At 43.0% G+C, this 26,191-nt stretch overlaps 1 protein-coding gene across 9 annotated transcripts in view; it reads left to right on the forward strand.

Annotated features, from left to right (window-relative positions):
- ERC1 (ELKS/RAB6-interacting/CAST family member 1) overlaps window positions 1-26,191 on the forward strand; it is a 228,298-nt gene that overhangs the window by 52,195 nt on the left and 149,912 nt on the right. For 4 of the 9 annotated variants that reach the window (XM_056847363.1, XM_056847364.1, XM_056847366.1 and 1 more), the window contains exons 4-10: window positions 1,376-1,531; window positions 3,546-3,629; window positions 5,758-5,925; window positions 16,493-16,660; window positions 19,974-20,111; window positions 22,400-22,540; window positions 23,887-24,027. In XM_056847363.1, coding sequence (XP_056703341.1) covers window positions 1,376-1,531; window positions 3,546-3,629; window positions 5,758-5,925; window positions 16,493-16,660; window positions 19,974-20,111; window positions 22,400-22,540; window positions 23,887-24,027 — 996 coding nt within the window. Of the gene's footprint in view, window positions 1-1,375; window positions 1,532-3,545; window positions 3,630-5,757; window positions 5,926-16,492; window positions 16,661-19,973; window positions 20,112-22,399; window positions 22,541-23,886; window positions 24,028-25,770; window positions 25,807-26,191 lie in introns of all 9 variants that reach the window. The other 5 variants (XM_056847365.1, XM_056847367.1, XM_056847370.1 and 2 more) reach the window with 2 other exon arrangements.

The following is a 26,191-nucleotide window of genomic DNA, read 5'->3' on the forward strand; positions in this document are numbered from 1 at the left end:
ATTTAATAAGTAGTCCCTCCACCCCTTCATCTTGATCATTTATAAAAATATTGAAAAGCACTGGGCCCAGAACCAATCCCTGTGGCACCCTGCTGGACACCTCCCTCCATTCAGATGAAATGCCATTCACAACTACTCTTTTGAGTGCGGTTCTCCAACCAGTTCCCTATCCACCTAACTATCCTAGAGTCCAGTCCTCAATCCTCTAGTTTACCCATCAGAATATCATGAGGAACCCGGTCAAAGGCTTTACTGAAATCCAGGTAAACAACATCAATGGCCTTCACTCGATTCAGTATTTATCTTTGAACTGCAAACCCCCAAACCATTACACAGACAGTTTTTGATAATTCCCTTGGTTTAAAAATCGCTTTTTCATGCAGCATTGTTTTGTGATTATTTGGATAGTATCCAGTAGTTACAAAAGGTGATTTTCATCCCACCGAGATAAACAATTGTACTTTTATGCTGCTTTATACAGATTTTTTTTCTTTGACATCAGTTAGGCCTGAAGAGCACTGGTAGGCTTTAGTAATACTGCAGTAAAGAAGATTTAGTGAAATTGGCCATGGCAACTGCAAAAAATTAATGGAAAGTATAGTGAAGTCTGGTTGAACAGGCACTACGTTTTTCTTTTGGAAAGCGATATAAGCAGATGCACAAGATCATTTCAAAAATTAATATTAATCAGTAGTTGTTTACCTCAAGCATTTTAAAGTTTTAAAGGCAACAGTATAGGCCCAGACAACTTATGTAGCAGAGCCCTGAACTGTAGTATAAAATGCTTGTTACTTAGCCTTCTTCAGCAATTGTCTTCAGATGCTTTATCTCTTATACATGAAAGTATATTTTCCAACTTTTTATCTCAAGACCTTACATCTTAGGGACTCAGGGACTGGATCATTGGATATTACTGTAATAGCTCCTATCTGGACTGGAAAACCCAGCAGCTGGATTACTACAACAGTACAGGGGTCGCTGACTGTCAGTTGGTTTCTGTAGGAATTCAGGAGTTTTAATATTACATTAATCATTTTTCAGTACATCTGACATGGAGTACCCAGTGTGCTACTGTTGGAATGAGTGGGAAGCAGTTTTCTGTTTAAAAGTGTTACATTCTATTGGGTCCATATTCATAATGTGGTCCTTTTTCTCTGACTTCAAAATATTAGATATGGTGCCCAAATGGAAGCACTATTTAATCTTTATTAAGATTTCACTGTAGGTAGCTATTTAGCCAGTACTTGGCTACCTAACTATGTATAGCACAGTGCCCCTGAGAACAGTGTTACATAGGGCCATTTGTAAACTACCACATCTCAAAACCTGTTGCTTTAGCATGAGAAAGTGAACATATTGCTACTTATCTCTGAAGGACTCTAAGATCTCCTCCATGGAACGTGGACTCAGAGACCTGGAGGAAGAGATCCAGATGTTGAAATCGAACGGAGCACTCAGCACAGAAGAACGTGAGGAAGAAATGAAACAAATGGAAGTATATCGTAGCCATTCCAAATTCATGAAAAACAAGGTAATGAGTAAACAGTGTTTGTCAAACAGTTAGAATCCACTTTACCTTTTGGTTGATGGTAATCGCAAATGTGGCTGCCCGCGATTCATGGAGTGAGAACCACTGCATTAGAGTTAGAAACCAAAATGGGAAAAAACCCTTACCGAAAGCTGCAGATATGTGTCAGTCCTTAACTACTGTTGGTAATTCAAAATCTGCACATTCATATCCTGTTTCAGTGAATGTTGAATTACCTCTGCATAATTAAATAGCCTTTATAAAGTAATGTAGCATCCTTTATCCTTCCCCTTTATTCTGGGAATTGTTTCTCATGTTTTGGCCAACATTTGAGGAACGCTTCTCTGCAGAAGCTCTGATTCAAAAATACTATGCACTTTCAAAACAAAAGATACTTAGTTATATTATTCTAGGGCCCATTAATGCCGTATCTTTAAATTCAAAATGTGTTTTGATAATTATATAGCAGTATTAGATGAATGGTTTCTGTGTGAAATAAACTGAAATGCAGTAATTACATGAGAGAAGAACTGAAACCTAGGTTTCTCACTTGGTAAGTTACAGGTATGTGATAATGTCCAGGCACAGGGGATGGCTGCCTCAGGGGGAAATGGCACTGATATGCCCCTGCAGACCCAAAGGTTGCCCCTCATGCTTTTCCTGAGGGTCTTCTGTCCCTCAGGATAAACCTTTCTGTGAGTTCAGGAGGGGAAGATGGGAAAGTTTTATTCTGGTGAAAGTGCCTTCTGTGAAAGGAAAACCTTTGGATTCAACCTCTTATTACTGAAGTAAAGTTATTCTTTTATGAGATTTTAGAACGATATGATTCAACCTCTTATTACTGAACTGAAGTTATTCTTTTATGAGGTTTTAGAACGATATAAGGTTGGATTCAAAGATTGTTGAGTTTCGCTTACACAGTGAATCTTTCTCACTTCTCTCTCTAGGAGAGGAGGCCATCTTAAGAGTGGGTGTTTCCTCTTCCTCTTGTTTCGGGAGGCAGGACCTAAAACTTTAACTGCCTATCCCTGGAGGGAACGCCTCTTCCTTGAGCTATTCTTAAATCCTTATTTCTAATTTCTATTCTATTCTATTCTAACCTATATTAAAAAAAAAAAACCTTTATGCCTCAGCTGACGCCGCCTTTGGCAGGCGGGTTCTTCAGAGTGTTCTCCATGACGTGTGATCCCGCCCGGGCAGGGACAGCTCTTTTAAGCCCCACTCTTAAGATGGCCTCCTCTCCCAGAGCGAGAAAGAGCCTTGGTTACTCACCGTGAGGGCTTCTTCTGCTCTGGGATACGGAGGCCATCTTGCCCGCCCAGACGTCTAAGTAAATTCAGGAGGACGCTACGCAAATTGGCTCAAATAAAAATTGGTTGGCTCAATTGAAATGATTTAACTCAGATCTCAGGTTAGATTTACGTACAGTTTTATTAACATGGTTATAGTTGCAGTTACAACTAAAGCATTACTACTATATCTTTCTACTGTTCTTTACTTATGTTCTATGTTTAACGGTTAAGCTCCTTGCTCGGAACATTTTTTGACTGAAAAGGGCGGGGGCGTTCCCTCCAGGGATAGGCAGTTAAAGTTTTAGGTCCTGCCTCCCAGAACAAGAGGAAGAGGAAACACCCACTCTTAAGATGGCCTCCGTATCCCAGAGCAGAAGAAGCCTTCACGGTGAGTAACCAAGGCTCTTTCTCCCTGTCTTCTGTGGCTTGTGGGATCCTTGGAAGCAGCATGGAGTACAGTACAGGAAGGTGCAATTCATGGGAAAATCTGTGGAAAATCCAGAGCCCCCACCCCCGCCCTTGGGCAAGTGGAAGTGCTTCTGTTCATGCAAGCGTTATGTGGGCTGTAGCCCTCATTTACTTTATAGAAGCCTATCAGTCCTTCCACCCTGATACATATACAAGTGTTGAATTTGTTGGTTCTTTACATTGCCACTGTGTTGCCCAAGGAAGATGGATAGGAAAACATTTAATATCAATGTAAAAAAATAATAATGTCGTGGCAGGTAGAGCAACTGAAGGAAGAGCTAAATGCCAAAGAGTCTCAAGGGGAGGAGCTGAAAAAGAGAGTGGCTGGTCTTCAGACTGAGGTCTCTGCCGTAAGATTGATTTCTGTGTGCAGTGGCTGCTCACTTGGGTTCTGCTGGCTCGGTCGCTTTCTGGGCAGTTTACACTTTGCTTACCTTGCATTCTGTGATTATGAAGAACACTGAGACTAACTGGTGTACTCTGCTCTGTTTCTGTCCTTTGTTTACATCTGGTTAGTCTATATAACATCACACCCTATAACCCACTATGAACATTCAGTTCTGGTTATTTATTTTAAGAGATCTTGTTCTATATGAAAACGGGTTCTCTTTCCAAGTTCTTAAAAAAAATAGTCATTTTTTAGCAATGCATGTACTGAGCTCTTGAACAGAAGGGCCCATATAAAAACTGAACAACTTTCTGGTTGCATGCCTATGATTCTCTCTTGTTAGGGACAATGTAATTTTCATCATGTGCAAGGCCAGGAGCAGAGTTGTAGACCTTGTGCTTTTCCCCTTTCCTGTGTGGCCTTGATCCAGAAAATTAATGTGATGCTTTGGGCATTTTATGGCTTTGACTTACTGTGGTCAGCATATTTAGTTACAATTTCTGGGAGAAAAACAATTTAATTCTTGACGCTGTCTCTGAGGCTGAAAGGGGAAGCTGTTTTTCTACATGAAAACTGAGTTGTAATCTTACTGTAACTGCTTTACTGCTTTCTGATGGAATATTTGTTGTATCTGAACGGTGTGATTTGAAGACTTCGGAAACCGTTTCATTTTTACAATATGCTACCCTGGTGCACAGATGTGACTGGCTCCAATTTTTCCGAGTAATATTGGGAGTTAATAGTGCATACTGCTGAGCACTGCAAAAGAGTTAAATGAGACCAACCCTGCCTGTGGGTTCGTAGCTAATGTAGAAAATGCGGGGGGTTTAAAAGAATAAAAGGAAGGGCGAGCTGGAAGAAAAAAAACTTGGGAAGGGAGTTTTTAAATAGATTTGCCAACAGGCCTGTAGAAAGAATGCCCTGTTCCTTTGTAAAGGGTTTTTATTTGCCACCATGCCATGAAAAGCTTCAGCTGCCTATCTCCATACATTAAGCCTCTGAGAGCCAGCGTGGTGTAGTGGTTAAGAGCGGTGGTTTGGAGTGGTGGACTCTGATCAGGAGAACCGGGTTTGATTCCCCACTCCTCCACATGAGTGGCGGAGGCAAATCTGGCGAACTGGATTTGTTTCCCCCCTCCTACACATGAAGCAAGCTGGGTGACCTTGGGCAAGTCACACTCTCTCAGCCCCACCCACCTCAGGGGAGGGGAGGGGAAGGGAAGGTGATTGTAAGCCGGTTTGATTCTCCCTTAAGCGGCACAGAAAGTTGGCATATAAAAACCAACTTCTCCTCCTCCTTCTCTTTCTCCTTCTTCTCTTTCTCCTCCTCCTCCTTCTTCTTAACATTTTTCTCCATGCTTGTCGGCAATTTTGTCCACAGGTAGAAGTGGATGGGCGGCTATTACCTCCTGTCAATATTTGTGGTTGCCCCTGTGGTTGCCTCTTTTCTCTTCCCAGCCCTTACACGCAGTCGTCTTTGGCATGCACTGAAAACTTGGAAAAGGTCAGCCTTTCCTGTTCATCAATAATGGCTGGCTGCCAAGACCAGTTAAAATCTGTGGACCCCTGAAAAATGCTGTGACAAAAAAAATCTTATAAATGCAAGCACAGTAGACTGCAGCAGTCAGAGGCAGATAATGTGGGATTTTCTCATCTTCGCTGGTAGGGAATAGAAAGCGAATGAGCACCCATTCTTCTGATATGGTCACATTGACTTCTCAGGGTCAATATGATTGCTAGTTAGTTTGTACTCAGGGGAATGTATTACAGCTGCCATTGTTTGCACATCTCTCTCTCTCTCTCTCTCTCTCTCTCTCTCTCTCTCTCTCTCTCTCTCTCTCAATTTTTAGAATGATTTTTATATCTACAAAATTGTTTTGTGAATATACTTGCACAAAGCATACATTCAGTAAGCTTTTACTTCCTTTTTTCTGATTTCTTGATTTGGTTCGACTCCATTTAAATATTTTAATTGTATTCTGCATTGGTATTCAATGATCCCTCTGACAGTTATGTATATTCTCTGTGATGATGCCTTAAAGTGCATTTGGTAACTAGATTTCTGTTTGATTCCTCTATTAGATTGGTCAAGTGAAACAGGAGCTCTCACGTAAAGACACTGAACTGCTGGCCTTACAAACAAAGTTGGAAACGCTCACAAACCAGTTTTCTGATAGCAAACAACACATCGATGTGCTCAAAGAGTCCCTCACAGCTAAAGAGCAGAGAGCTGCTATTCTGCAAACAGAGGTGAATGAGACATCTTTGAAGTATTGCTCTTTATTAATTATATCTGGCTTTTCTAGTTGGGGATGGAGTGCACAAATGTAGCAGTGCTGAAGAGTTCTTGACTATGGTAGTATTCCATGTGATTTCACATTTCCCCTGTCTAGCCCCTCCCCCCCAGACTTAAGTGCAAGTAGTTCATAAGGACAAAAGAAGAAGGGTCCATGCGATCCAGCATCCTGCTTCCAAAAGTAGTTGGCATACTTGTCTGCCTAGTGTATATTTAAAGTATTCAACTAAGGCATGCATATGAATACATAAAACGGCCTGTGTCAAAGAGCTCCAACCAGTCTCCACCAGTTGGAGGCTGCTTTGGTTTGGTCAAAAGTTTCCCAAAACGTTAAACTCCAGGCTTTCACCCCAAGTTTAACGGTAGCTGCCACCAACCCTGGGGTCCAAAGGGTGAGCCTCCAGGCAAGGAGTCCAGGGTACCTCCAGCCAAGCTTGCAAGGTAAAAGCCTGCCAGGGAAAGATTACACTCCAAAAAATGTCTTAGGTTTTTGGTAGGTGGTTTTTACACTCAAACAAGGCACTTAGAATTAGGCTTGGAATCCCAAAATCAAAAGACACAAGCCATTTAAAGGCTAACGGTTTATTTATAAGATTCAAGCTGGTTTACAGGAAAGAAAAAGTCATGAAATGTTAAGCAAGAAAATAATAAACTAGCATAGCTAACTAGTACATTCAAAAGCCTTTTTGATTCAGAAGGATTGGCAAAGGTTTCTTGCATCAGGTTTATAGTTACCAACTTCCAAAGATGCTTCCAGCATTCAAGAGTTCCACAAATTGTCCAAAGTTTCTCCAAGCAGATCAAGTTGACCAGAGGTTCCCCGTAGGGCCAAAATCAAATGGGTTGTGATGCAGCCAGCACAGCCTTCCTGCTGCGCACCCCAAAGCGTGCATCGTTTGTTTAGGGTTGGTCTGTCCTTATATTCGTTTTCTCAAAAGGATGAGCTCATAGAAACCAATCGAGAAAACGAAAGCACTTAGCTGGTAATTAATCGCTTGGTCAGAAATCCTGACTCCTTAAGTGATGTGTTCAGGTGAGGAAGCTTACAGCACCTGAACATTGTCATGATGGCCGACCAATTAATTACTAGGGCAAGGCACGGCCTTGCATTCCAGAAAGGGGAGAGAAGGCTTTAACAAGCACCAGCTGGGGCCCACCTCACTCCCTCCACAGAAGCAGTTTTCAAAGTGTAACTATTTTACTGCTCCAATCCTAACCGCACAAAACTCATAGGCCTCCCAGGCTTGAACCAAGGAAATAACACACTCCAAGAATTTGAGGGACCTCAACTTCTTGACAGCCTGATTCCAAAAGAAAACATTGGTGTCTCTAGCTCAGTGTTGTCAGCTCTCTCTGGCAGCAGTTCTCCAGGTGAAGAGAAGTCATGCCCAACATCTGTTTATATATATAAGATTCTTTAACTGAAATGCCAAGGATCAAACCTGGGGCCTTCTGAATGCAAAACGTGTGCTCAGCCATGGAGGCACAGCCTCTCCTTGCAATCCTTGCAATAATAATTTCTCATTTGCTTGCTTCCCAAACATGAAGGTTTCACACATAGGTGGTGGTCGGTAGCCATTTGTAAGACTTGAATTGTCTGTGAAGTTGTCTAATACTATTAAAAGGTATATAAGCTGGTGGCTATCCATCACATCCTGTGGTAATGAGTTCCATAAGTTAACTGTGTTCTGTGCAATGCTGTTCATCGGTTTCATTGGTTAGTCTCATATTGGTTATTCTTGTAGTACTATATGACACTGTGTGTGTGTGTGTGTGGGAATCTTCCTAGCTCCATACCATTCCTAACTGTATAATTCTTCATCAGAGAAGGAGGATGTTCAGTATTTGGGGGTTCTCCTCCTATTTACTCCAGCATGCAAGAGGTACTTATTCAAGGTTAGACACATTATTTTCCACTAGAGCTGCAGCCGCAGTTGTAAGCCCTAGTGTAATCACTGGGGTGGGGCTCAGGATTCCCAAGTCCAACATCTGCCATACCTTTTGCTGGAGAAATTACTGGAAAAAGTCTGCTCCAGAGGTATTAGTGGAAACTAGAGATAGCTTTGTTATGTCCCCTGTTATGTCCCCTGCTTCTAAAAAGTATGGCTTTCGTACAGGGCTCACACAGACAGTTCTTCTGCACTAGTTCCTTTTTTTCCTACCAAAGTTAACATCCAAGTAGGGGAATCTTCTGGTATAACCAGAAATTCCTCTCCATTTTTGCTGTCTTATCAGTGAGCCTCAGTGAGCCATATTGGGTATATCAGGTTACCTGTTTTGGAGTTCATAAATGTATAAGTAGGATGAAGAGGGGAAATAAGCTGTCCATGTGTTTTCTCTCTGGTTGTATGCTGTTAGATTACTTCCTTAACAAAGCTGTTAAATGAATAACGGGATAGAAGTTTGATATTTGTTAATATACACTTCTATTTGAAAAGAAAAGTCTAAGATTCTGATGGCTTTTGCTGTTTGCATGTATTGGAGCTTTATTATGCTTACATGAAAAGAAAAGAAAAGGCTTTTGCTGTTAGTGTCTGCATGTATTGGAGCTTTATTATGCTTACAGCTTAGATGTGCATTCTAACAGGCCTCATGTTCTGAAAAATGGCAAAAATAGAGTTTAAGCGCAATAACTAGTTTTTCAGCCCCCACTTTATACATGGCAATGTGTGTCTCGTTGTGTTTTAAAACTGCAGGTAACTTTGTAGACTAAACATAAATAGTGGTTTTGTGTGAAAGCAAGATTTTATTGCTTTGATTATGATGAAATAGTATATGATAGCCATTAGGGGGCGCCAGTGTATCAGTTGTTAGAAAGTCATTGTCTACAATCATTTAGAATAACGTTGCCTTTGGCAAACATTTAAGCTGGAGGAAAGTATAGTGAAATAGTGGCAAACATTTCATAATATTTATCAAACAAACATTTTATTTGTGAGCATTTTCTTCTTTGTGCCCTGGAAGTATGTCAATGACTTCCTATCTAGCATTAAAATATTGTTCCGTTGATGTACACAGTTTCGATGAGAACTCTTCCAGATTATATTACTCCCTAGAAGCTGGACTTTGAATTTTGCTTGTGTCATAGCTTACAATGAAATAATGTTAATATTCTCTTTTTGTGGCATTAGTTTTCCTTTCAGTATTGGTTACATAACCCTTTAATATTTGATTTTCTCTTCATCCAGAATATTTGTATTCCTCTTCTCTAGCATGTTTTCAAAGCAGTTGATAACAAAAGAGAAAATTACTGTGATAAATAACAATGAAAATCTATAGGTACACAGTAAAAAAAATCAGTGAGTTGGTGTATATTTGAATATTCCTTTGTACATTAAAAAATTAGCCATAATTGTGACTAATACTGGCATTTTTGTTAAATGAATAATTTTATGGAAATTGGGGCATGAATGTTGGAAGTCATGGGAGAGAGTACTTTTCTAGAGGAAACTGCTATACTAACAGAAACTCCACTTTGTTAATTGGAATTCCTCACCGAAAACCACACTTTGAGCCCTTAAAAAATTATGTTTCTATAGCTGGAAAGACTTGAAGAATTGCTTGCCCTGGCACCTCCAAATGAAGACATGACACACCAAGCGTGGGTTAAACTAGTTTATTTAACTGTATTTAACTTACATAAGTAGCTGATCTACATCATTGCTTGTTTCAATAAGCTGACGATTTTGAGGGCGGGCTGTTCTCGGCATCCGCATAGGACTGCCTTTTGGACAGATTCACCCAGGCTCCAAACTCACTTGGCATTTTCGCTGGCCTTGCTTGTCTCTGCCTGCATATCCCTATGTGGAAAGAGGTGCCCAGCTTCATTTCTCTCCCCTGACTTGCCTCAAGGCTACTGCCAGGTACAAAAGATGCCGTTCAGCCCTAAGGGCACTCCTTCACAGCGCACCCAGCCATAAGGCATGTGATGGCTTGTTACAGTCATGCCCTCCATCATGCAGATGTTTGCTGATTAACCCTACCTGATGTCATGAGTCAGCCTGCAGAGACCTCCTCTGACGAAGGGGAATTAGAAGCCAGAACAGAGGGACATCCTCAGGTAGAAGTCCCACAGGAACAACCACAGGGACTACAGCCTGCCAGAATAGAGGATCAGCCAAAGTCAGGAGATGACTCACCATGCCTGCAGCCTGCCAGCTCAAGGACTCCAGTTGGACCTGACACTTTGCAACATGCAGTGTCTCCAGAGGCCTCGCCAAGGCCACTGGAGTAGAGAAGAAAACAGATCCGTCTGGCAATGCAGCAGAGACAGCAAAGTGCTAGACTGAAGGCTTTACAGAGGAACCTCCTCAGTAGCAGTGATGAGGAAGAGCAGGGCTGAAGCACCACCTAAGCACTCAGCCTAATCAGCATCAGCTGGCTCTGCTACAGCAGCAGGGGAAGGGATTTAAGCCATCAGTTAGGCTTGGCTGTTGTGCAAACAACTTGTCACCAACCTCCTTGTGTACCAGCCTTGTTTCCCTGCTATCCTGACTTCTTGGACTGGCTCTGACTAACGCCTTGGACTTCCCTTGCCGGTATAGAGATCTTGGACTTTGCCTGAACTTGGATGACCTTGGACTGTTCCCCAGACTACTCTTCCAGCTTCCAGCCCTCGCTCCTTGCCTGCACCACGACACCTGTCCAAAGCAATCTGTCCTGTTCCTGCCAACTAGTTGTGGCCTAATCAGTTATAACAACCAGGCCTAATTAATGAGAACAAACCCATCCCACAAAATCAGCATAGAGCAGGTGAAAACAAGGCTCCTGGCACAGCCAGTTTCTACCCCACCCCCCAATTCCTGCTTGGCCCTACACAGCAATCAGCTAATTTGTGCTACCTCGGAGAGTGGGTGGGTCAGTCTCGCGAAAAGGCTGACGGTGAGAGGGAGCAACAGGGCAAATGGCCAGCCTTCCTCACCTGATCTGCTTTCCCCACAGCCAGTGGACCTCGCACTTCATTTGGATCAAGTTGGGGGCCAGGGCAAATCAACCCACAGCATAATTTGCTTCCATCAATTGAAATTAAATTGTGCTGCTCCGTTGCATCGCTATCGTTATTTCTTTGCAAGAGTATGAAGTTACAAAAATAAGATAATTTAAACAACAAAAGTAGGCCAGAAGACACAGTGCTGGAATTTTACTGCTTTTAAATGTGGAGATAGTTTGAAGATGCCTTGTGCAAGCCTGATTTGTCTGTCTCTGTGTAAAGCATCTGAATTCAATGGCTGGCATAGAATATCATCTTCAGTAGTTGGACTGAATTGCCAGAGTGTTTGTCATAAGGGCACCTAGGTTGGGAAGATATTGAGGTCAATCTGAATATGTAAAGGAACCTTTATAAATAGTTCCAAAAACTTATATTTTTGTACATAAAGTAAACTCTCAACATTTATTTTGGAATAAAATGCCTCATCCATGCAGTTTTATTACTGTCCCACTGAGCCTTTTTTGCTTGGAGCAGCATTGGCCAGTATGTGGCTGATTCAGTCTCTTGAAACATTCTGGGGTGTGTTTTGTGTGATGCCCGAGTTGCATGGCCTTCCCTCTGTCAACCCACCGCCAAATGAGGATATTTGTATGCAATGAGAACGGATTCCAGGACCCAACAGGCTTATTATTTACATTGGCAGCATTTAAGGGCTTTTTGGCTCTGTGCACGTAGAAATGTGTATGTACTTAACACAGTTTTCATATGTGCCAGATTTGATCCTCTACACACCTTGTTCAGAAATTCTTTTAGATACTTTCCATGGTTTGGATTTGAATGAAACTGTTGAATTGAAGCCCAGAATGCACAGGCTTTGAAATAATCAAAGAAGCTGAAAAAAACCACAGTCTCAGTTTCACCTACTCTCGTCTAAATCCGAACTGTTCAGTTGTTGGCTGAGTTGCAGTGATGTCACATAAGCCTGGAGATTGGGACTGCCAGATATCTGAATTTAGTTTATTGCACTGAGTACTTACTGAAAGCAGAGCAAGAGAGTTTCAAGGGGCAGGAAGGAAGGGATGTGAAGTAGAACAGTAATGGGTGAGGAAACGGAACCTGGCTGCTAGCCACAAACCAGCAAGAGGGGTGAGAGAGCTCCTCAGAAGTCACCAGGGAAGGTTGCCTCTTAACCACTGCTGGATGACACTAATTATTCTTTACCAGGCATATAGCCATAAGGCACTGGTGACTAAAAGAATCAGGAAAGGGAAGGAAGCTTTTAAGACAAAATGGCAGCCACTATATGATTATTACTCTCGTGCTCCAAACGTTTCTGTTCTTTAGTGGGTAAATATGAAGAATGTTAAATTAGTATTCGGTATTAGTAACCTGTAATTTTAGTCTAATTGATGATGAAATCGGCATGTAATACACTGAAGCTTGGACACAGTTATGGATACATCTTTTTTGACTTCCCTTCCCCCCACCTTCTTTTCTCTTTTCTGTACAAAAAAAAAAAAGGGGGAAGGGAAGGAAGCCTAGACTAGAACAGCTCTGGCTACAGTCTGCAGAGAATTCTGGTGCGGCTCCTTTAGAAGTTAATATTTTAGCCCATGCTACTGCTTTGTAATAAAACGTGAAACATCAAAGGAAGAGAGCTAGCTTTGGATTAAAATAATTTTCTGATCACACCAGTCAAAACCAGGGTGGCTGTTCTTGTAATAGTTTCTAAGTACTGAGAAAGTCATGCAGGGCCTTTGAGGCTGGCATTGCCCGCTTGCCATTGACCTTGGGTCTTGGGCATTCTGTTCATAAAATGAGTTGATATGAATCATAGAATTGGAAGGGATCGCCAGGGTCATCTATTCCAACCCCCTGCACAAAGCAGGAAATTCACAACTACCTCCCCCACACACACGCCCAGTGGCCTCTACTCCATGCCCAGAAGATGACCAAGATGCCCTCCCTCTCATGATCTGCCTAAGGTCATAGAATCAGCGTTGCTGACAGATGGCCATCTAACGCCTTCTTAAAAACCTCCAGGGAAGGAGAGCTCACTACCTCCCGAGGAAGCCTGTTCCACTGAGGAACCGCTCTGTTTGAAAAATTTTCCTAATGTCTGGACGGAAACTCTTTTGATTTAATAAATAATAATGAATAAACAAGGGCATAATTTCCAGCAGCCGTGTCAGGGTTAATGTGCCATACCAGATATTAATACACTTGCTAACACACATATTCTATGGTCTTTTCAAGATGAGACCTCACACAGTAGCAAGCCAAAGGTTCAAGCCAATATACCCTAAACTGGAAACCGATATTGAAATTCCAAAGGATACCAGCCAGAGAGTAATTGATTATGCTGCAGTTGCACATATACTTATTTGCACACTTGAATGCTTTGGTTGAGGTGTCTTTCAACTGGGATGCAAATTTAAAATGCCATTTTCAGGGAGAATAGCTATTTCTGGAATGTTTTATAATTAGCATCCTTTGCTGGATGTTCTCTGGTATAATGTGCATGGGAGTCTCAGACCAGAGGCTTTTGCAGCACGTTGCTCAGAGCCTCCCTCACTGTGCCACTGGCACAGCTTGAAGGTAAAGGAGATGCTGGTGTGATCGCTACTGCTCTGCAGCGCTTGTTTACTAGTGGCCGGAGGGTGTGCTACAAATTTCAGGCCCTGCAGGATCAAGTGACTAGTCTGCCCTCTGCCTTCCTGACCTTATATAACTGCTGCCTCTAGTCTGGCTCCCTAAGTCTGAGCAACCTGAGCAATTTTAGCAAATATAGGTTGCCTGTGTGACCTGCTTGAACCTTCAGAGCTGTCCGTGATATTAACATTTTGCAGTGCATGTAGATTCCCCAGGGGAAATAATTAAGAACGGTTTTAAAGAAACGTGACTATTATTGTACACTCCTGTGATGTCAAATTCTTTATAGATAGTCCCACTTGACAGGTTTTTTTTCTTTTTCTTAAGGAATGTAGGAAATATTATACCCTTGTCTCTGGAAGCATCTGGCCACCTGGAAGTCCTTAAAAGTGGCAGCATGCTCCAACTTTGTTTTGTTTGCTTAGGTGCCCCTTAAGCTTGGCTCCCAGGCCAGCCTTCCCATTGCCTGAGACTTCATTAGAGAAGGTGGCAGGAAAGCATATGTGCTCTTCGTTATTGAAAAGGGCCTTATTCCCTATTTTGACTGACTATTAAACTGTGTAAGTTGCCTCGCCTGGCTGGTCGCCGCACCGAGGGCTGTGGTAGCGGCCGGGGTTGATGGCTGTGGGGCCTCCTCGGCCTCAGACCATTCCGAGGGGGACTCTCCTTCCTCCCTCTTGGCCCCGTCCCCTCCACTGTTGGGGTGCGCACCGCCGGTTGCAGGAGAACAGGAGAGTCCAAGGCGGCCTTTGGAGGCCCTGACTCGGGACAAACTAGAACCTAAAAAGGGGGATGAGAGTTTTCATTGATTTTTTTCTTCTTCCATATCCTGTTCCCTGGGTTCCATCAGCCCCCTTAAAATGATAGATTGCAGCGGGATGTTGGGAATTTCACTTTTGCGTGCTGCACTCATGCTAAATAAGATCCATGCCTATGAGGATTCATTCTTAATTTTTCTTAAGAAACAGGCTTCATTTCTGTGCTCTGTCTTAATGTGGCTAACAGGAGAAATGTATCATTAAAGGCCAGGCCTAGAGCAAAGCTCCTTAAACTGTGGGTCACTACCCCATATGGGGTTGCGTAATTGAATGTGGGGGTCTTGAAAAATTTGGCAACAGTAAAAGGTTTCTAAACCTGTTTCATATACCCAGGGTCGGGTAAAAATTTCTCTGGTAGAAAGAGGTCACGAGTGGAAAAAGTTTTAAGAAGCCCTGGGGCCAGCTGTAGTTTATTCATTGTCTGACACAACAGCTTTCTCCATTTGGAATTGTCCAAGTTTTCTTTCACTGTCTGACATGTTGAGCTTGACCAGAGGGAGAAAAAGGTTCAGAATGCATCCAGCTTACTCACCGTGACTGATGGCCTTGTAATGAAATGGCTAATAGGAACCAAATCTGATACTGTCAAATAGGATTAACAGCCAAGTTAACTAGCTTGAGCTGTTTCTGAAAGATCAGCCAATAAAGGTCAGTGGGTTTCTTTCGGTGTCTTGAATAGCCTGGTGTTGTCACTTGTACGCCACAATAGGTTTTTAGAGTGTGCTGTTCTCTTTGGTGGCCACCTTCTCTTAACTGAGTTTGTATTCATGCTGTCCTTATTTCTTCCACCATTTTCCTTTGGCTTTATAAATGTGCAGTTGGAATAGGGATGTGGTAAGTCTGACTGAATCTGCTAGGATCCTTGCTAACGCTGCATTTTTTAAAAAAAAATTAAATCTTGTGCTGTTATCTCTGCTGCCAACCTGAACATAAAGCCCTGTATGAAGAATTAGGTGCTAGAGGTGGCATTTTGGGCTTTCCTACTCATTGACTTTAAAAAAGCTATCCTGTCAGGTATAGTTAGACAGTAGCCTCCAATTTTGTTTTTTACCATCACACTGGACCTAATACAGTAACCAAAATTGCCTACAGTTATCCCTTGTTATCTTAACTTATCCTTCTTAATTTTGTCACCTCTACCATAGTTAAAATACAACTTGTCAATTCCTCAGGGTAGGTATTATTCCCCTCCTCCCCCAGGTTGTAAAGAGCTGTATTCTATGATGGGATTAATGTAGATGTGAGATAATTATGTGATATCATCTGAGAATTATGTGATCATCTGAGAATTGTAGGTTATCAGGTTTTTTTTGATGAATTCTCTTAATGTACTTGCAAGGTGATTCCAGTGTTCACATTAACTGACCCAAAGTCTTGGGTTTAAAGATTGGTTCCTTTTTACCCATACATTAAATTAGCACACATGTATCATAAGAACCTAGCGCAGGCTGAGCCTTGTCATATCAGAAGACCATTTCGGCTGAGCACAATCGATTGGATCAGGAGCATACAAAGAACAGTCCTTTCCCTCTTCTCACACCTGCTACTCCACCTTGTGCCTGGGACTTAATCATGTGCTAGTTTGTCATGACACCAACTTAGCAGACTGGAGCTTGTTTACTGTCCACACACCAGGAATCTGAATTAGAATTTAGCTGTTCCTTACCTTGGTGGGGTGGGGATGGCGGCAAACCGCAGTTTGCCAAGGCATCTCTGTTTAGACAACACAGCAGATTGGGGCATCACCAAACCATGAAGCTTTTGATTAAGCTTCGCATTCTAGAGAAGGCAGCAGGAGCAAGCACTGTTCATACTCAGTTTCAGTGGGGAGGGGCCGTGGCTCTGTGGTAGAGCATCTGCTTGGCATGCAGAAGGTCCCAGGTTCAATCCCCGGCATTTCCAGTTAAAGGGACTAGGCAGGTAGGTGATGTGAAAGACCTCTACCTGAGACCCTAGAGAGCCGCTGCCAGTCTGAGTAGACAATACTGACTTTGATGGTCCAAGGGTCTGATTCAGTAGAAGGCAGCTTCATGTGTTCATGTGTTCTGAATACAGCCATTGTGCCAACTGTGCTGTCTTATCAAAGGTGAGTAAATTCTTGTTTCTTACATCTGGACTCAGGTGGATGCTCTGCGGTTACGTCTGGAAGAAAAGGAGACGATGCTTAATAAAAAGACTAAGCAGATTCAGGAGATGGCCGAGGAAAAAGGAACTCAAGCTGGAGAGATTCATGACCTCAAGGATATGCTAGATGTGAAGGAACGCAAAGTGAACGTTCTTCAGAAAAAGGTAGGTTTTCAATGTACAGCAAAAAAAAAATGTGTGCACCGACTCTTTAATTCCTGCCAGAAAGTAGTAATATGACCATGAAAAGAGGGTTACACCAGTCACCAAGACAAAAAAGAGCAAAAGAAAAGAAAAAAGGATGGTGCAGTGGGATAAGTCAGTATTGTGTTATTAATATATTCCCCCCTTATGTTTGGATGGGAGGCCTCCACCAAGGAATACCATGGTCATGACGGAGAGGTAGGCAAATGCAAGCTACCTCCGAACTTCTCTTGCCTTGAAAACCCTACCAGGGGTCGCCATAAGTCAGCTGTGACTTGATGGCAAAAAAAAAGAGGTTCAAAAGAACAGAATAAAGCTAACCTGAAAGTAAGCTGATCTCCAAAGCTTTCCCCACAGCAGCTAAAGCCTCACAGAAAAGAAGGCAGAGTGCAATAACATTTTATCTGTGTAAGGCAGTGGTAATGTAATGACTACAGGAGAATTACACAACTTTAAGGTTGACAATGAGGAAATTGAAATTGTTCAAGAATTTTTGTTCCTTGGCTCCACCATCAACCAAAAGGGAGACTGCAGCCAAGAAATCAGAAGGAGATTGAGACTGGGAAGGAAGCCATGCAGGAGCTAGAAAATATTTTGAAGTGTAAGGATGTGTCACTGGCCACCAAGACTAGATTAATTCATGCCATCGTATTCCCTATTACTATGTATGGGTGTGAAAGCTGGACAGTGAAGAAACCTGATAGGAAGAAAATAGATTCCTTCGAAATGTGGTGTTGGAGGAGAGTGTTACTGATTCCGTGGACTGCCAAAAAAACAAATCAGTGGGTTATAGATCTAATTAAGCCTGAACTGACCCTAGAAGCTAAAATGACTAAACTGAGGCTGTCGTATTTTGGTCACGTCATGAGACGACAAGAGTCACTGGAAAAGACAGTCATGCTAGGAAAAGTTGAGGGCAGCAGGAAAAGAGGAAGACCCAACAAGAGATGGATGGACTCAATAAAGGAAGCCACAGCCTTCAGTTTGCAAGATCTGAGCAAGGCTATCAAGGTTAGGACATTTTGGAGGACTTTCATTCATAGGGTCACCATGAGTCGGAAGTGACTTGACGGCACTTAACACACACAAGGCAGTGGTACTCAGTGGCTTGTGGAGAGCCACATGCATGATTGCCTTCAAACAAAAAAGCCACACGACTACTGCGTGCCCTGTGCACCCCCACACCATATGCATACAATAATATAACTATTAATATGAAATATGTAAAGGTCACCTTTATAATAACCAGAGTACCTCTGAGTGTGTAAGGTTGTCTCCAGGGTGGTGTAGTGGTTAAGAGCAGTAGTTCGGAGCAGTGGACTCTAATCTGGAGAACTGGGTCTGATTCCCCACTCCTCCATATGAGCAGCAAATGCTAATCTGGTGAACCAGGTTGGTTTCCCCACTCCTACACATGAAGCTAGCGGGGTGACCTTGGGCTTGTTGCAGCTCTCTTAGAGCTCTCTGAGCCCCACCTACCTCACAGGATGTCTGTTGTGGGGAGGGGAAGGGAAGGAGATTGTAAGCCAGTTTGATTCTCCCTAAGTGGTAGACAAAGTCAGCATATAAAAACCAACTCTTCTCCTCCTCGCCGCCGCTGCTGAACCTGTGAGCCCTTCCCTCGCTATCTTCTTGCTCTCTTCCTGGCACAAGCCTTGCTGTTCAGCTGAGAGCAAGATGGCCCAGGCTACTCTGCCTCATGCCAGGGAGACGGTGGGAAAAGCTGCTAGGGAAGTAGAGGGTGATCAGGCTTCCTACTGCAAAAGCCTGCTGTGAGCCAGCCAGCAGCATTGTGAAGCTTTACTCCCATCCCTGGCTGAAGGCCCTCCGTCAGGGAGGCTCTCCGCTTACCTGCCCTCCAATCCCTCCGGTGGTTCCTGTTTTAAGGAGAATCAAACTGGCTTATTATCTCCTTCCCATCCTCTCCTCACAACAGACACCTTGTGAGGTAGGTGGGGCTGAGAGAGTTCAGAGAGAACTGTGACTAGCCCAAGGTCATCCAGCAGGCTTCATGTGGAGGAGTGGGGAATCAAACCCTGTTCTCCAGATCAGAGTCCACCACTCTTAACCACTACACCACGCTGGCTCTCATGTTTCCTCAGGCTGGGAGAAGGCACTGCTCAGTGCCATATTTTGTAGCCCTTTTTTCAGTTTCGGTTTGTGTCTCTCTGATTATACTCCATACTAGTGAGACTGGACTAGTAGTAATTTTTAAGCTTGGACCAACAGGTTATTTTGAGTCATGCCATTCATACCAGCCGAACTTATTCATTCTTTTCCTAGCATTTTGCTCTGAGTGGTCTTTCAATATTCGTAGCTCAGTCGGAAGTATAGCATGAGCTCTTAAAGGTTGTTAAAGTACGGTTGACAGCTTTCCCCCACATCTCCTGTTTTCTCAGCTTAATTTCTTGCATAATAGGAATTAAATAGGACAATAGTAGCTGGCTGGACATTCCTTGCATAAAATTAGCATAAAGACCGTCCTCAGCATTTTCCCCAGAGGTTTCATGTTACAGCAAATTTTTAAACTTTGTAATAAATCACTGACTTGGAAAATGTAATTGAATGTTTGAATTAAAGCCTCCTTGAGAACCTGTGTTAAAATTGTACAGCCTCCTGCTTGACTGACTTGCTGCTGCAGATGCCAACATTAATCCCATTCTGTGTAGCTCCTAATACTATTTATAGAAATTCTTTTTTTTTCTTGGCATTGTCTATAATGTGAGACATCAACAGATTAAAGATGTACTGTTTGATCTTTCACATGTTTAACTGGAAGTAAGCTTCACTAAGTTAAGTAGCACTTCACAGCAAGCATATATGTGTAGGATTGGGCTACGAGTTGGATAATCTATTGTTTTAATTGATTAATAGTGGCACGTTGGTTTTAACCAGCAGCCTTATGTAGTATATTGTGCTCTGTGAAAAATCAGTTCTCAACATGCTCTTACAGTTAACAGTGTTAAATGTGATGTTTTTCTTTGGGTCCGTGTGTGTGTTGTAACTATAGCAAATGAACTCTTGAAGCATAGATGCTGAGATTTGGAAGAATGTGAATAACTGGTGTAGGAGTAATTTAAGAAAATATGGAAAGATGGACTGGAGACCTGGGAACATCAGAGGGGTTTAAAAGTGTCCAAGAAAAGAGGAAGACTGAGCTGCAGAGGCATGGCTGATTGGCTGCCTAGTGACAAAGAGGGTTCTGTGCAGTTTTTAGAAATGCATTGCAAACCTTTGTTTCATGTAGGTCTGACTTTCTTGGTCTTTCTTTAAGATTGAAAATCTTCAGGAACAGTTAAGAGACAAGGAGAAACAGATGAGCAGTTTAAAAGAGAGAGTAAAATCCTTGCAGGCTGATACCACCAACACTGACACTGCCTTGACCACACTGGAGGAAGCACTTGCTGAGAAGGTGAGTATGATGGAAAGAATAACCGTGTGTAAACCCACATTTCCCCCAACATGCAAACTGTCTCTCATTTGTGAACTTTTGCTGTTCTTTGGTCTAGCAGTTGTAAGTAGAGAGAACCTCCACTTAGTGCTAGTAGCTTAGCTTAAGCAGGTACTAAAGGATAAATCATGTTTCTGGTTAGAGTGCTATCTTGATATATTCATAGCATGCACGCCTCCCGTTCTGCTGAAATTCATGCAAATGTGGGTTTTTTTAGATACTGCTTTGGAAGGAATTTTATTTACTCACAGAGATTGAAGCCTAGCCTTCCCAGCCTACTTTACTAGGTTGCTAGGGTAAATGGCAGAGTTTGTGAACTTTCCAGGACTGTTCAGGTTGCTGTTCGAAACAGAATCCAGAGCTAGATAGAACCTTATTTCACTTCATTGTGCATTCATTTTCAAATGAGTGTGGTCCTTGCTTATTTACCAAAAAAGCATATTCACCTCGATTCTGCCCTGGCAACAGCAATGCCATTGAAATAAGATTAGAAATGTTAAAATTGTGGTAATAACTTATGAAAGCAAAAATCCGCTTAACCACCAAAGCAGGGCAAAGGTTGCCTGGCTCCTCAAAGATGGCACAAGGCAAACATCAGTTCAGAGCAAGTTCCATAAATGTGGTACAGCTACAGAAAGGCCCTCTTTTCCAGTAGACTCGGCCTTCACGAGAAGGCAGAGGCACCCAAGGAGGGGCCTCTAATGTCTGTTTCTTGGGCAGATGAGTTCTTATGGAGGTAGGCAGGGCTTCAAATATCCAGCTCCCAGGTGATTTTAATTTAAATCAGCACTGCAGTTTGGGGAGGGGCTGTGGCTCAGTGGTAGAGCATCTGCTTGGCATGCAGAAAGTCCCAGGTTCAGTCCCCGGCATCTCCAGCTAAAGGGACTAGGCAAGTAGGTGATGTGAAAGACCTCTGCCTGAGACCCTGGAGAGCCACAGCCGCCGGTCTGAGTAGACAACACTGACTTTGATGGTCCAAGGGTCTGATTCAGTAGAAGGCAGCTTCATGTGTTCATGTGTCCCGAAACAGTCAGAGAAAGGCTTTGAGTGCCGTACAGAGATGTTCCCTGTCTGTGGTGAATCATTCTTAACAACCTGGCTTTGTTCTGTATCTGTTGGTAGTTTCTAAAAAAATTTTTTTTTCAAAAGCAGTCCCATGTATAACACCTTTACAGCAGGGATGGGGAACCTCAGGCCATACGGCCCCCGAGGACATTTTCTGCGGCCCTCAGGAGCTCTGGGGCCGGGGGTGTGGGGGAGGGGAGGCATGGAGGTTGGGGCCTGGTCGCTTGGGACCGGCGTGCACAGGTGTGTGTGTGGGGGGAAGGCTTTTCTTTATTTTCTTTTTCTGTCACTCTGCTTTCTCTCCCTCTTTTTCTGTCTCTTTGTCTGTCTCCCTCCATCCTTTTCTTTCTTTCTCCCCCTCCCTCCATTTCTTTCTCCCTTTCTCTCTCTTTTCCCCTCCCTCCCTTTTCCTCTTTCTCTGTTTTCTTTCCTTCCTCCCTTCCTTCCCTGTGGATTGGCTGCCTCCTGGCGCCTCATTTGCTCAGGCCTACCACTGGCTGCCCTCCCGCCTGGGAATGGGGGAAGACGAGGGAGCAGGGGCGCCCTCCAGGCCTTCTCTGTTTGGTCTTCCCTGGGGTTGCCAACCTCAAGGTGGTGGCTGGAGACCTGGAAACCGTAGTCTCTCTCCCCCCCCCCCTGGAGATCTACACCTGGTTATGGCCCCAGAATAATGTTGTAAATGCGCAAATGGCCCTTAGCAGGAAAAAGGTTCCCCACCCCTGCTTTACAGGAACCTTGCTTGTATGTTAAGCCATGAGTAACTATGACGAGATCATTCCTTATTCAGAATAGAATCAGCTGGTGCAGCAACCAAGGTTGGTTAAATAAGCTACAAGCTACAGGTGCCACCTGGGTGCAGAATCTAACAGTACTCCCAACCTGATCTTTAAGGGGGATCTCAGCCCCCATTACCATTGCTGGATAACCATCTCCGTGGTCTGTCAAGTTACTAAGTACTGCCATCTTCTCTGGAGTCAGTTTATTAGCTTCTGTCTTCCCATTTACAGCTCTGGGCTGTAAAGAATGGGGCACAAGACTAGTGCATGGTTTTGTAGTGGAGTGGGGGAGAGTTGAATAGTTAACTTCTCAGAGTTAAGCATCTGTTCAATCTGCTTAGGGGTAGAGATTTTATTGGAAAACAAATAAGTAGAGAGATTTCATTGACAAGTGCTCTGTTTTGTCAGGAGCGGACTATTGAGCGCCTGAAGGAGCAGCGTGACAGAGACGAGAGAGAGAAACAGGAGGAGATTGACAACAATAAGAAAGATATTAAGGACCTGAAGGAGAAAGTCAGCACGCTGCAAGGAGATCTGACGGAGAAAGAGGTTGGTCTCCTGGATAACAAATAAGTGTAAAAACGTGAATTTATAATGTTACATCATTAAAGCTAAAGGTAATATTTTTCTTGGGTGTTTTAAGTTTTATACCCTGACAATTGAAATGTGCAGCACTGATACCTTAAGCAAATGTCTCCAATAGTCAATCAGAAGCCTTTCTGGGCAAAAGCCCAACTTGGCCCTGCCTACCTCCTAAAAACACTTGGTAGGCACCAGAAACAGTATTGGTGGGCACCACGTTGAGGGACCCCTAACATTAATGGAGGGAAATGTATGTATATGGGAAATGCATTAATAAGATTTGATTGGTTATAAAGCAGCACCTTGGAGTAAGTTAAATGACCCTGCATGTAACTGAGCTAGCAGAGGTGTACATTTTCTCAACTCATCTCTAGTTAATGAGTTTAGTAGACATAATCAAGCTAAAATACTTCAATATTTAAAAGGGTTTTCCCTCCCCAAATACAACCTGGTGGCTGCTAAAGTGTCCTTTAAAAGTGGTCACTATCACCAACTCTGAATTTGGTGTAAGATAGCTTGACAGATGAGCTGCTACCATGAGCTGCATAACCATCAAGTTCTTGAAGGGCTGTCGTATAGAGGATGGTGCCGAGTTGTTTTCTGTTGTCCCAGAAGGTTGGACCAGAACCAACGGGTTGAAATTAAATCAAAAGAGTTTCCATCTAGACATTAGGAAGGATTTTCTAACAGAGCAGTTCCTCAGTGGAACAGACTTCCTTGGGAGGTGGTAAGTGCTCCCTCCCTGGAGGTTTTAAGCAGAGGCTAGATGGCCATCTGTTAGCAATGCTGATTCTATGACCTTAGGCAGATCATGAGAGGGAGGGCATCTTGGCCGTCTTCTGGGCATGGAGTAGGGATTACTGGGGCGGTGTGGGGGAAGTAGTTGTGAATTTCCTGCATTGTGCAGAGGGTTGGATGACCATGGTGGTCCCTTCCAACTCTATGATTCTATTATTCCCTTGATTTGGATTTAATGAACGAGGTTGGAGTGTTCCCTATTCTTGACCTGTTCTTTTCCTGCAATAGAATAAACTGTGGGTTGCTATCCTGTTTTGCATGGATGCAGTGGCACTCTGTCATTTGTCATGAATCTGGAACTATATAATTATTTGTCCTCGCATAAGGAATTGGGGGTGGGGAGTGCAATTCCACACTCATTCATGTAACACCAGCCACAGTTTGTCTTGATCCAGAAGGAAATCGAAATAAAATGGATAGATGTGGTAACAACAGAATTCTGGAGCCGGAGCCAAACTGTGTAGCTCTGTGCATACTCATTTACACATTTGCAGATATGTTCGTTTCGTTGATAGGCTTCCTTGCTGGATTTGAAGGAGCATGCCTCATCTCTAGCATCATCAGGATTGAAGAAAGACTCTCGGTTGAAGTCGCTTGAAATTGCCTTGGAACAGAAAAAGGAGGAATGTTTGAAACTGGAATCTCAGCTGAAAAAGGTAAACACTGTGAACTCTTGTCATTTAAAAATGGAATTTGGAGATCTATTTGTAAGTGTTACCATTCTTTTAATTACTACCTTCCACCCTGTGCATATCCTCATTTAGGAAATAAATTATTTCTTTGGGATTGCTATTCCAAGTGAGCATGTAAGGATGTTTGCGTCAGTGATTAGAAGCAGCCAATAGAAGAAACACTGAGGGACTCACAATGGCATCCAAAGCATCCTTCTAAGCCCATAGGATGGCCCAGTTAGACATTCTCTTTCAACACCTTTGAGCATAGTTTGAAAGGGTGTGCAAGCATTTTTCATGTAGATTCATGTAGTCTGAGTGAGATTACAGCTCATGGGAAAAGATGTGCCTCTTCACATAATAACTGAAAGTATGAAAGAAAATATGAAAGTGGCCAGCCAGTTCCTGTGGAGGACCAACAAGAGGGCACAGATGCCGAAGCCTTCCCCTGATCTTGCCTCCTGGCACTGGGATTCAGAGGTTGACTGCCTCTGAACATGGAGGTTCCCTTTCATCACCATGGCTAGTAGCCAGTCCTCCTTGAAACTATCTAATCCCCTTTTAAAGCTCTGTGCCTGTAGCCATCTCTACATTCTCTTACAAACATCTTTAAACGTATTCCACTCACTCTAAAAGAGAACTTTAAGATTGTTCCCCTTAATTTCTGATTCTTCCATTTAGAAAAAAGCATGGGCCTGAGGCGAACATTTTAAAAAATCACTTATATTTCCAGTTGTCAGGGCCTTCTAGGAACTTAATTACCTTATAACTCTTGAAATCTGGCATGAGTGTACGTTGCTGTCAGTACAGAGGTGGAGCAGCTTAGCATGCCTGCTCAATGTACCCATGGGAGAAAACCTCAGTTGTGTTGCATTTTAGTCATTACATTATACCTACATTTCATTCATTAAGCCAACTTTTTCTGTAGGAAAAGGTAGCATTTTGAAATAGTCCTCAGTGGTGGTCTTTTCCATCACACTGTTCACAAAGCTAATTTTCCAAGTTCTATATACAATAAATTTAAATATTCAATCAGACCATCAGATTATGTCTGTTATCATCTGGACCTCAACCCAGTCATGTTGTCAAGCTGTGTTCCATACTGTTACAGGGCTGGTACTTTTGAAACAGACAGACATGGGAAATCCTAAATATTTTTAAAATTGTTAATAAAATTATGACATTAATCTGTTGAAGGCATTCATTTTCTGAACAGCTCTGTAGCCACTATTTGAAACATAGAATCATAGAGTTGGAAGGGACCACCAGGGCCATCTAGTCCAACCCCCTGCACAAAGTAGGAAATCCACAACTACTCACCCCTCACCCCCAGTGACCCCTATTCCATGCCCAGAAGATGGCCAAGATGCTCTCCCTCTCATGATCTGCCTAAGGTCATAGAATCAGCATTGCAGACAGATGACCATCTAGCCTCTGCTTTAAAACCTCCAGGGAAGGAGAGCCCACCACCACCTGAGGAAGCCTGTTCCACTGAGGAACCACTCTGTTAGAAAATTCTTCCTAATGTCTAGACTTGGTGTGTAACTGGTGAAATTTATGTTCCCTACCCAAAAGGCAATTGAAACAGCTGAGGAGGGAGGCGTAAAACAGTAGAAGTTTCTGAGATTGACTTTTTTCTAAGGTGGTTTGTTTGTTACATTTCTGTCTCTCTCTCTTGCGTTGTTCTCTTTCCCAATTCTTCCCTTCTTTTCCTGTCTTTCTCCTTAGCATCCTGAAGTCTTATTGAGTCACCCATCCAAGCCAGTAAGTGCCATGACAAACGGGAAGGTCATTGCCAGCCCCATTTGGTTGTCTGTTATGCATGTATATACACTTGTGTCTTTGTATTCCTCGGCCAACACACAGTATATTGGTGAGCTCTTTTGTGGGGATGCTATGTAGCGGGCAGAGGGTGGGTAGAATAGGTACAGAATTTTAGAGCAGTCCTGTTTATTAAACAGTCTAGGGTAATGCTTCTCTTTAGCAGCTTCTCTCCAGTTTCCCCCCCCCCATGTAGATCACCCAGAGTAGTTCTTCCAACCCTGTTCCTTTCCTTAGTTACTTTTCTATTCTGCAGCTTTTAAATCATCTTGGTTATCCATGAAGAAATGTGAGGATGTGTTAGAATATTTTGGTTAATTAGGAAGCT

Source organism: Euleptes europaea, chromosome 3 (genome assembly GCF_029931775.1).
Source record: "Euleptes europaea isolate rEulEur1 chromosome 3, rEulEur1.hap1, whole genome shotgun sequence".
NCBI classification, from domain to species: Eukaryota; Metazoa; Chordata; class Lepidosauria; order Squamata; family Sphaerodactylidae; genus Euleptes; species Euleptes europaea.